We start from the raw sequence: 12468 nt of genomic DNA on the forward strand, positions 1-12468 counted from the left end.
TAGCAAGTGATATGAGATGGCATAAAGAGCAACGGCCGACTGATGAGGCTAGCCTGAGACATCCTGCAGACTCTGAGTCGTGGAAGAGATTTGATGAAGAACATAGTTGGTTCGCTCAGGATGCTCGCAATGTAAGGCTTGGGATGTCAAGTGACGGTTTCAATCCATTCAACAATATGTCTAAACCGTATAGCATTTGGCCAGTAATCCTGGTTCCGTATAACTTGCCTCTGTGGTTGTGCATGAAAGACCAATTCCTCATGACATCCCTCATTATTCCTGGGCCAAAATCTCCCGGTAATGACATCGATGCTTACTTGCAACCGTTAGTTGATGAACTGCTTGAATTTTGGGAACATGGGGTACCTACGTATGATGCCTCTACAAAGGAAACATTCATGTTGCATGCTGCTTTAATGTGGACAATTAATGACTTTCCAGCATATGGGAATCTTTCTGGCTGGTCAACAAAAGGAAAATTAGCATGTCCATCCTGTAATGTGGACACAGATTCCATCTGGTTGAAGTATGGCCGAAAACATTGTTATATGGGACATCGTCGTTTCTTGCCGCCAGATCACACGTGGAGAATGAGAAAACATTTGTTCAATGGTAGAGAAGATCAACGCATGCCACCAAGGATTTTAGAAGGAGCTGATGTTTTGGCTCAACTATAGATGCTTGGGGATGTTCAATTTGGTAAATCTGGTCGAAAGAGAAAATGCACTACGGAAGAGTTGAACTGGACAAAGTATAGCATTTTCTTCAAGCTACCGTATTGGGTAACCCTGCGTCTTCGACATAATCTAGATGTCATGCATATTGAGAAAAATATTTGTGATAACATCTTGTGCACATTAATGAACATTCCTGGGAAAACCAAGGATAATATCAATTCTCGACGTGATTTGGAGATTTTTCGCTTTAGAAAAGAATTACATTTGAAGGTTCAAGGTGAACGTGTTACAATGCCACATGCATTGTACACATTACACGGTGATGAAAGGAATAAATTCTGTGAATGGCTGGCCGATGTGAAATTTCCAGATGGATTCACTTCCAATATCTCGCATTGTGTTTCTGTACGTGATTGCAAAATCTCAGGATTGAAAAGTCATGACTGTCATGTTTTTCTCCAAAGATTACTTCCTATTGCTATTGGTGGGTACTTACGAACTGATATTGCCTTGGCCTTGACTGAACTGAGCACTTTCTTCAAGGAGTTGTGTGCCCGAACCCTAGATGTTAACCGTCTATCTCAACTCCAAATTGATATCGTCACAATTCTATGCAAATTGGAGATGATATTTCCCCCATCTTTTTTCGATGTCATGGTCCACCTAGCTGTCCACTTACCCCGTGAGGCCATACTTGGGGGTCCAGTACAATACAGGTGGATGTATCCATTTGAGAGGTATCTCGGCAAGTTCAAGCGGTATGTTAAGAACAAAGCTCGTCCAGAAGGCTCAATAGCCGAAGCCTATATTCACATCGAATGCCTAACTTTTTGCTCAATGTATCTCCAAGATATTGAGACGAAGTTTACTCGAATGGACCACAACATTGATGGTGGAGAAGCGGAGAATATAGATGGATTCAAGGTTTTCAACCAGAAAGTTCGTCTCATGGGTGTGGCTTCCAACTTGAAATTATCAGATAAACTCCTTAAGGAATCCTTAACAACTGCACTGAGATTGGACACTACCTAGAGTAAGCATCCATTATCTCTCAAGTTTGAACTTTTTTTTCTTATGGCTTTTCGTTGACACCTTACGTAACTTGCGTATATTGCTTGGGAAAATTTTGTGCTCTCCAACTGCAGGGAGCACTACGAGAAATGTAAGGTGCATAGCCCAAATTGTATCAATCAAACACATCAAACTGAGTTTCCAACTTGGTTCAGGAAACGTGTAAGTTAGCTTGCTCCCTCTCTAGTTAGATGAACTTGATATTTTCTGACTAAGTTAATTAACAAACTATAAGTAATTACCTCCCACCAATATTGTTGTAGGTTTAGGCCCAGCGTATCACCAACCCACTTGATGTGACTGATGATCTGTATGCGTTAGCTTGCGGTCCTGAACCTAAGGTTGCATCTTATGCTGCTTGCATTATAAATGGTAAAAGGTTCCATACAAAGCAGCATGAACTTCAAAGGCGTACGCAAAATTCAGGAGTGTTGGTAACTGGTGACGAAAGTACAAATAATGTTGATTTCTACAATGTTATTAATGAGATCGTGGAGTTACGCTATATGGGTTGGCGTCGGGTGTACTTGTTCATGTGTGATTGGTTTGACGTTGGTGATCCAAGACGAGGGATACGAGTTGATAACCATATGACCAGTATCAACATGGACAGAACTTGGTATAAGGATGAACCATTTGTGTTAGCATGCCAGGCTTCCCAGTGTTTTTACATCAGAGATATAAGGGTAAAAGGGAGATGGTTCGTGGTGCAAAAGTACATGAATAGGAATGTATATGATATTCCACCGGTGCCAAGGGTGTTAGAAGATATGGATGGCTCATCAAGTGATGATGATGCCTATCAAGAAAATGAATCATCATATGATTATGCACCATTGCATTGTGATGGATGTCCAGTGTCAACTCCATTGAATAGGAATGATATAGAACCTATCTTGATTGATGCACGAGAAGTCACTGGTTTGGCTGGTCAAAACATGGATTCAACAGATTTTATTGACGATGGCCTGATTGCTTCTAGTTCAGGAGATTGTTATGGTGATGGGGAATATTCAGATGACGATGACCTACCCACAGACGACGAGTTTGTGTCAGAATAGACAACCAGCTAAAAAGTTGATGCACTTAAATCACCATAGTTTACCTTTTTTGTAATGGGTATGTGGCAGATATAAATTACACAAGCTTACATGTATGTTCCTTTCAACTAAGTTATCATGCTCAAGTTACCTTTGATTGAGCAATTTGGATCAAGTAATGTATCTTTTCATAATCAATATTTTTTTCAAGTCATAGATCCTGAATGCACACTTACTATGAATATAGTTGTAATGATAGCTACCTCTAGTTCCAAATTGGTCTATCTATTTATAAGTATAGGCGCTGATATTGATTGTGTGGATTTGACAAGTAGACGTTTAATGTTTGTTTAAAACTTAGTTTCACGTGTGAGTCATATGAACAAAGTATAAGTTACCATTAACTATAACTAATAAAAGAAAACTACAATACCGGTGTTGATTTATTTCGTAATAACCATGAATTACAACCCATGTATGAGGAGACTGAACTAATAATTAAGATGATATTGTGTGTTTTATAGTTTATCTTATAACATCAAATATTTGTTGGGATTTCTAAGTTATTATGTTCCTAATATATTGATATTATTGCATCTCAGGTGGGGGGAAAAAAGACAGCGTTGCACGTGTGAGGGCAAGAAATGAGGAGCATCAACATTCAAGGTAGATATGCAACGATTGGCCTGCATTTCTTATAGCCACTTGTGTGATCTTTTTTATGTATGCTAGTTCATTGCAACAAACGAAAACCCTACTCTTTAACTTTGTTTCTCAATCATATTACAATTTTGAAAGAGATTGCTATATATATAGGTGTATGCAACAAAATAAAATATTCATCATTTGGTTTGTAGATAGTAGTCATCTAAAAGATGGGTATTAGAGTCACGTTTCAATTAAGGTGGATAATATGATTTATTAAAATGGATTGGGCTTTTTTGTAACCTTTGATTGGAATGTGGTACAAATGTAGGTGATGCGATGGGAGAGTTTTCGAGGAAGAGGGGCTGCACGAGGTATTCGTGCTCGACGATTTGTACCATACACATGTAGAGCCCGCCGACCACGTGGAGCTCGCATCGCTTCATACCATTCCACTGGCTCAGATGCAGATCCGTCAGGCTCGGATGACTCAACGCAGCCTCCCAGTCATCCATGGGAGCCACCATGTCCACCTCCAATGCCCCCACCCGGGCCGAATAGAGAATCGTCACCCGTAATAGAACCCCTACCTAATGGAGACAATATCGGTACAGCTCATAATTTCTATTCTTTTTTTCAATACAAAACCCGTAGGACATTATGTGTAAACAACAAAGATTAAATATGAAGACTGATACTCAATGTCTTTTTTTTCTATGAACTTGAAATATAGATGTGACAGCCCCCACAATGCCTGCCGCAAATCAAGAACAGCCCAAACGTAGACGTGGGCCTGCTAAGTGTATTGAGTTCGAGAAAGCGAGAAAGTACGGCAAAGTGCTTTTGAAGATTAATGACGGTGAAATAGCCCCGTGCTGCGAGAACGCATCCATGTTCACCATACGGGTAACACAAATAGTAAAACAACATTGCGACATGAGTTATGCGAGGTGGACTGATGTGCCTGATGCAGAAAAGAACGAGTTGATCGAACGTGTGAGGGTAAGACAATTGTTATTTCATATTGAGGGTAAGAAAGTGTGCGTACAATACAAGATGACATTAACGTGAACTTCATCCATGTAGGGTGACTTTGTGTTGGATTGGGATCAAGAGAATCATAGATTGGCCGTCTTAAAGCAGTTGCGTAAGCGGTTCAATGCATTCCATCACGAATTACACAAAAAATATTTATCGTACAGAAGTCACCCAGAAGCATTGGCTTCTGGGTGTACCATGGTCAACGACAACGTCTGGGTTAAGTTGTGTGAGAGGTGGGGAACCGACAAATTCAAGGTATACATTGTTTATTCAAAAAAAAAAAAACATAGGGAATTTAACAAGTCATGTACTTTTAATTTTATTATGCAACTTGTGTGTAAGCTACCATTGTGTGTTAATGGCAGAAAATTTCAGCACAAAATCAGGAGAATAGAAAGAGGCAAACCGTTAACCACACAACTGGCCGAAAATCCTTTGTTAGGATGTTGGAGAAGAAGGTACAATCTATATTAAATGGATTTTTGCCGTAACTTGTATGGTCACAACCCATTTGCTGCATTGTTTATACTGTTCCACTAATTTCATTAGACGTTTGTTAGGTTGCTCATAACATGAAGAATCACGTTGGTTAAGGTCATATCCATTTTGATAACGCATAGAAGGTTGTTTCCTATAAAAAATTGCCACATAGTTTGTACAGTTCGCTGATCTAATGAAATACAAGTTTTTCGATCAAAACATAAAGGTCTTAGATTCTAATAATAATAGAGTTGGAGACTGCTTACATAATATAAGACATAATAATTGGTTAGAAGGACCTCTTATTTAGAATTAGAGGAAAAAAATAAGAAAGATGGCTACAAGAAATGTTGCTAATTGAAGGATTTTGTGTTTTCATCTTTTTTTTTTCAGTGTAATTTTTCTGCGGGATTAATGATTTTCTCTCTCTGGATCTTGTTTATATAGATCTGGAATCTGTATGGTGTTCAATGTAGTCTGTTTTATGGATTTTGAGTAAATTTTAAAACAAATTAATTGATTATTGTGATTGGAGATAATCAATTAGCGAAATAGAGGAATCCTCCCAGAAAAATGGGAAGAAAATGGGTTTCAAGGACAGAAATGTCACATCTGGCTTCAACCATACAAAAAGGGAAGAAAAACAAATGTTTGTGTGGTTTGTGGAAGGGGAATGGGAGCAGGAAAGAGGGGAGGAGAGGAAGTAATGCTCCTATCTCTCTATCCTCTCTAGAAAGTCTTTGAAAGGAGAGATATTCTTCAGTTAAAGAGAGACTGAGAGAGTGAACTATTTTTTCATTTCCATACAATTTGTCAGTAGAAAAGCTCAAAGATGATTGATCTTCAGTATGAAGCTTTGTATGTTTATTGGTTTAATATAGTCTGAATCTCTGCCTTGCATTTGTGGAGTGCATTGTTCAGAAATGTTCATGTCCACTCATGTGCATCATAAGGTATGAAGGCCTTTAGTTTTGTATTGAAGTGTTTGTGTGGTTGTACTTATATGAGTTTTTTTATATGATTGGCCCTTTCAACAAAATTTCGATCTAATAATATTTCTAATTCCACACACTTGTAGCGGGCTACGAATGCGAATTTGGTGGAGTTCTATAAGGAGACCCGCTGGTCAAAGAAGAATGGTAGATTTGTTACCCCAGCCGCTGAAGACACTTATGTGAGTACGATATATATTCAACACTATTTGCTGCACGAAATAGTACCTTCAATTACTTTATATTTGACTTAGTGGCTTATTCATGAGCCATCACAAGACTTAAGAATAACCATATAATTAATTTCCATGTGTAGAAGGAGATGGTTGGCAAGATGGATGGTCTGGAGCCTGAACAACGCACCGATGAGGCAGCTGCGAGTGTATTTAGGGAGGTACTTGGTCAGAGACCAGGATATGCAAGGGGGTTAGGCGAGATGGTCATCCCAGAGTCGACAAGACAACGGGACCGTGAACGAGAAAGAGAGTACCTTGCCTTAATCGAAAAACACAAGAAAGATGCCGACAATGACAAGAAAGATGCCGACAATTACAAGACGCAGCTTGAAGAAGTGAGAGATGAATTGCGAGAACTTCGTGAGCGGCAAAATGAAACTGATAAGATGATGAGGATGTTCCTCATCAATTTCCATCCTTCTCCTGGGTCTCTCCATTCTTCTGGAGAGACCCAGTGAACCTCGATTATGAAATGAGGGAAGGGGTTTTTTAATTTTTGGTAGTGAGAGATCGTGGGTGGCCAATATATAAATATATATATATATATATATATATTTATCCCAAGGTTGTCTACTTTTGTGTTGTGGGAGAGGTGTGGGCAGTCGGTGGGAGTTTTTTGGACTTATATATGGCATGGAAAGTTTGGTGATAGCCAACATCATAAGTTCCAATTATCTAGACGGTTGTTGGGTAAGGATCTGAATGGTATGGGCTTAAATGAATTTTCAACACCTTGAACGGCAACCATTCTCAGGGTTATTGTTAGTGCAGCTCAATGAAGGTAATCGCTATAAGTTATGCAAGTCCTTTGATTCCTTCTCCTATGAATTTGTGGTACACAACTATTTTGTCAAATATCATATTATCTGGTTATAAGTAATATAGGTGATTTTCTTAGAATCTGACAGGCTTTAACAAACCGTTCATTCAAGTCAAGAAAGGGAAATTTTGATGGAGCAGCTGGATTGCAAATCTAGAATGCAATTAGGTATGTGTGTGGTCATTTTCATTCCTAGCATAAAAGATCTTCAATGGCATTTTAAAGTTGGTGTACACATTTTTATAATGATACAAACATGATATCCCATTTTGTTTTTTATACATTAAAGTTGTAATTTGTTAACAAGGGACTTTCTCAAATATGTACACATGAGAGAGATGAGGGAGGGAGTGTCTGAGGTTAGAGAGACGAATGTCCTTGGTACTTAATGGTTGAAACTCTTAGAGTAATTGATCCTTTTTATTGTTCTATTTTTCTTAGAATACCAAGGCTTGGTCTCTAAATGGTCACTCTGAAGTAAATGGTGCATTTATCTCCAAACCTCAAAAATGATATTGTGTGTGTGTATTTTTTTTTATTAAAAAATATTTGTCTTCTAATTTTGTGGGATTACCACTGCGATGCAGGAAGTGTTCAACTTCATCCACCACTATCACCTCAAAGGTTTGGTTCAAAATCAGCAAAGTAAGTAAGATTTGTCTTCCATTTGTCTTCGGGAGGATGTTTAGATTTTTTTAAGTTAATCTTTTATTTTGTCATCAATATTTGTCAGAAGTGCACTTATAGGGTTCTTATGTTTTTGTTTTAAATTTTGGTACAAGTCCCTGTTTAGAAAAATTCATGACCCTAGTCAAAATATTGCAATAGGATTAGGAAGTATACGGCTAGTCAATTTTACACCTGCTGCTAAAGCTGGCAAAATAGGGCCCCTCATTGATGCATTATTTGTTACTTGCTTGGTGACACTTGTTTTTTTTTTTCGTTTTTTTGATAAGTACTTGCTGGGTGACACTTGTTATTAGTTTTTAGATCATTTTCATTAAAGTGGTTTTGTGATTCCCACTTCCCCAATATGTTTTTTGGGCAAGATGCCATCAATAAAGTTCTGTATGTGCTTGATAATGTCTTCTAGATTCTGTTTTTGGTTGCTTAGAGCTGGTTTTGGTTGTGCCTTTGAGTTCACTTGGTACTTCTCATATCACCTCTTGAGGATGAGATGGAGGGATGGAATAAAGGAAGAGAAAATGAAAAATAAGAGGTTGAAATGTTAAGAGAATAGGGTCATTTTTCCTCTGCTGTTTGCATGAATTTATTTTCTTCTTTGGGTCATTTTTTACAAGTCAAGAATCGAAATGCTTGGTGAGCTGATGTTATTAGTTTTTAGACTAATTCAGAAGATAAACTGGGGTTTACGCTGTTGAGGAACAAGCTAATTTTGGGGCTTAGGGTCTTCAGCAGGTTCATGCATCTACCATATACTACAACACACACACATAAATATATATATATATATATATATATGCACAAATTAAGAGCTGATTGTTAAAAAGGAAGGGTATCAATAGTTTCTTTAATTTGTGTAAATTAAAGAAACTACTAGATTAATAATGCATGATTCCATTCTAATTCATCTTTCTTTCAGGTTGCTAGCTAGGAAGCCCGTTCACAAGATAAGACGTCCTATACAACATGCACATGGTTTTCACAAACCTAGAATTAAATCTCTATATATGCACTTAAATACTTAATTATTGAAAAGCTTTGTTGGACTGTTCCCTGAGCTGGCATAGTAGGATTTGATTGGTTTGTCTCTAAGAAACAATCAAAATTTATAAAATTGACATATTGCTGCAGAATTTTTTTTATTTTTATTTTCATTTTTAATATTGTTTTGAAACTAATATTGTCCTTGTCGCTACGACATTGGACGTGACAACCAGTTGATAGATATATTATACATGGACAATGATGTAGAGGATAGAGCAGGGGTTCACAATTCAAGTTCAATTTTAAAACTTGTTCAATTATTATCAAGCTCCCCCTTCAAACTGTAGAGTTTCTGAGGCAAAACCATCTAAACTGGTAGTTACTTGGTTTGGTTGACCAAACCACCTCCTTTTCAATTCCTCTCCTATATATAATGCATCCAACACACTAGCTAGACCAACTATATATTAATAACTGAGAAACGCTTTCTTATTCTTATATTCAATCATTAAAACAGGAAAAAGGCATTTGATGAAGTGCGCATGCAGCATCAGAGAGATGGAAAGACACTAATAAGCTAGTGCCCCTAGCTGCCCTATATTTATATGTCATCATAGAAATGTTGATAACAAGTTGTTTCCTCAATACATGCAGTTCTAGCCATATATATACATTTAAAATGATGATTTATATATTTAATGAACTATTTGAATATACACCTAAAACTTGCTCAAAGAAGCAGAGATATTAAGAAAGGTCGAAGAAATGACATAGGAAAGATCAAGAGGGAGATCATGAAGGCCTAGAAATTAAAAAGAAAATGGTTTCTCATGACTGGCCTCCGAGAAGTCTGCAGATCAATCCTTAATTGGTTAAAATTTGCTTTTAACTGGGTTTCGATCAAGAAACCCTTTCTTGGTTCTTTTCCGAGAGACAAGTTGAGATCAGGACTAATATCATGTTGGATATATCAACAACAATTTTTAACTTTGATGCTGAAGGGAAAATTTACAGGGTGATCTCTCCTGACCAAGGCTCTTCTTAATTAATTCTCCTCCTAGCTAGCTTCTTCATCCCTGATAATTACTCAAGTCTAACATTTCCACTATATATATATCTCACTTGGAATCAAGACCAATCAAAATGGGAGGCCTTGGAGCAGTACCACTCCCAGTACCCCAGCCAAACAGATCACTATTCAATGGAAAAGTCACCATATTCCCAGCTCCCATACTAGAAAGAAAAACAGTACCTCCACATTTCAACCTCCCCAAGGTGCCCCGCATCCAGTCACTCTTGTGGACTGTGATGCAGTGGGTCGGACTTGCACGGCCCCAGCTTCCCTAACTTGTGCAATATGTTTTTTGGGCAAGATTGGACAATTTGGATGTGCATAATATTGTAATGTGGATTTTGTTGTTGGTTGCCTAGGGCTGGTTTTGGTTGCGCCTTTGAGTTCACTTGGTACTTCTCATGTCACCACCTCTTGAGGTTGAGATACCCAGTGGGAATAAAGGAAGAGAAAATGAAAAATAAGAGGTTGAAATGTTAAGAGAACAGGGAATTAAATGTACTGGTTTGAGATCTTGCTATTTCCTCTGCTGTTTTCATGAATTTATTTTCTACATCCAGTCATTTTTTACATTTCAACCTTGGAATGCTTGGTGAGTTGAAGTAGTATTAGTTTTTAGACTAATAACAAGTTTGGTTTTTGTTTTTCCTAACTGCAGCATGCAGTTTTTTGAGCAACATCTCATTTGGATGTGCATAATTTTGTTTTGTGGATTCTGTTTTTGGTTGGTTAGAGCTGGTTTTGGTTATGCCTTTGAGTTCACTTGGTACTTCTCATGTCACCTTTTGAAGTTGAGATGGAGTGATGGAATAAAGGAAGAGAAAATGACAAATAAAAGAGTTGAAATGTTAAGAGAACAGGGAATTAAATGTATTGGTTTGAGGTGAATTATTTCTTCTGCTGTTTTCTAGAATTTATTTTCTGCTTTGCTTCTGTTTGGGCACAATTATCTAGCTAGCTATTGACTAACTTTAATCATGAGCATATGAGGGGATTCAATGGTGGAGTCTTATTTTCAAAAAAAATGAAGAAATTCTGAGGAAGACCATAAGCAAACAGTAAGAGAATTCACAATAGATTCTAACACTGAGTTGTGTAGATCTTTTTGGAATTTCACTATTAAGAATACCAAATGACCTTGGTTCTCTCAATATGTGACATTAGAGAAACCTTTATAGAAACCACGTAAAAGGTTGGGGTATAGTAGAATGATAACCTCCTGGGAAATAGTCAATTTACTGCTTATGAAAAGATCATTATAATTGATGTGTATTTATATAACAATACACAGTAGTGAAGTTTATTTTGTTGTAACGGTATTTTTTTGTTTTGTTTTGTTTTTTTGTGTATCATTGCCAGATTGGAGTTGGAGATATCAAAATGGGAACTATCCAGAAATTTTGAGATTTTAAGGGCATTGTTGCAGTCGTGTTGAAGCTTGTTCTACCCACACCTCATGCCCAGGTGCATATTGAAATAGCTGAGTAAGAAAAATTTCAGGTGCAGGACAATTGCCAAATATTGAATGAATGTTAACATTTTCAGATAATATTATTTAGAAGATATTTAGTAGTTGAGTTGTAGGTTTTGGATTCCAATTGGTACACCCTAGTGTAGCCCATAATTACATTAATGTGCATTCTATGTAACTGACTTGGAATGAATGAATGTATTAATTTATGAGCTGAAAATGTTTCCTATTTATATGGTTCTGATTATTTTTTTAATACATACCTTATCTTAATTCAGGTCGATACTAAATATATATTTAGTGGCTGACCTGAATTTAATAACAAGTAGTGCAATATGTGTTTTCAAGATTAATTATATGTGTGAAAACGTAGCCCAGCCAAAACGGCGAATGAAAAAAAAAAAAAAAAAGAACCAAATCATATTTGCGGCGAATTAAAACTCGCCGGCATAAAAAAATACACTAATGCAATAAACTATTGCGGCGACCATACATCGCCGACCATTATCGACGCGACTATATTTTGCGGTGATAACTTTATTTGCGGCGACTTCTCGTTCGTAGGAATAGCAAATTTCACGACGAAAACTGAGATCGCTGCGATTTTAGTCTCGTCATTTGTGGCGACTTTTATCGCCATAAATTACCTCTTAGCGACGATATCACAATATCGCTGTGATTGGTAACAAGTTTTTTGCGGCGATTTCCTCTATTATTTACGACGATATATATCGTCGCTTTTTATTTTTCCCAATGATTTTGAACCAAACAGAAACGCTCTTTTGCGGCGTGTAAGGACACTATTTGGGGCGAATAAAATTCGCCGGAAAAAGTGGTTTTCGTAGCGAGTTTTGGCTTTCGCTGCGATGTATCTGAAAAGGCATCTTTATTTCGTCGAAAGTCCAGCGATCACTATATCGCCGCAATTGATCAAGTTCAGCGATTTAGGCAAGTATTAGTGGCGATTTTGAGCACTGCAAAAACTATATTTTCTTGTAGTGATTATAATAAAAAAATTTATATATATTTATATAACTTTTATGTACAATAATTTTATAAAAAGAAACATATATTTATATATATATATATATATAAAGATAATTCAAGATAATTTCTGAATCCGTGATTGCCTAGGGTGTGCATGATGTTTATGGGCATGAGGCAGAGTAGTATATGTTAAATGACATTCGATATAAAAGACTTTTGTCTAGATCTTCAGAATATATAAAACTAATTTTTTTTCAACTTTATTCAA

The 12468-nt window shown here is 37.0% G+C and overlaps 1 protein-coding gene across 2 annotated transcripts in view; it reads left to right on the plus strand.

The window, feature by feature from the left end:
- Window positions 1–11410, plus strand: part of LOC108989616 — a 17441-nt gene extending 6031 nt beyond the window's left edge. The window contains exons 2-11 of one of the 2 annotated variants that reach the window (XM_035685055.1): window positions 3391–3454; window positions 3765–4041; window positions 4167–4435; window positions 4520–4729; window positions 4840–4932; window positions 6033–6128; window positions 6263–6963; window positions 7081–7170; window positions 7590–7647; window positions 11102–11410. In XM_035685055.1, the coding sequence (XP_035540948.1) occupies window positions 3768–4041; window positions 4167–4435; window positions 4520–4729; window positions 4840–4932; window positions 6033–6128; window positions 6263–6640 (1320 nt within the window). In that variant the 5' untranslated portion in view covers window positions 3391–3454; window positions 3765–3767 and the 3' untranslated portion in view covers window positions 6641–6963; window positions 7081–7170; window positions 7590–7647; window positions 11102–11410. The remainder of the gene's footprint in view (window positions 1–3390; window positions 3455–3764; window positions 4042–4166; window positions 4436–4519; window positions 4730–4839; window positions 4933–6032; window positions 6129–6262; window positions 6964–7080; window positions 7171–7589; window positions 7648–11101) is intronic. The other variant, XM_035685056.1, reaches the window with a different exon arrangement.
- The last annotated feature ends 1058 nt before the right edge of the window (window positions 11411–12468 follow it).

Source organism: Juglans regia, chromosome 14 (genome assembly GCF_001411555.2).
Source record: "Juglans regia cultivar Chandler chromosome 14, Walnut 2.0, whole genome shotgun sequence".
Taxonomy (NCBI): Eukaryota; Viridiplantae; Streptophyta; class Magnoliopsida; order Fagales; family Juglandaceae; genus Juglans; species Juglans regia.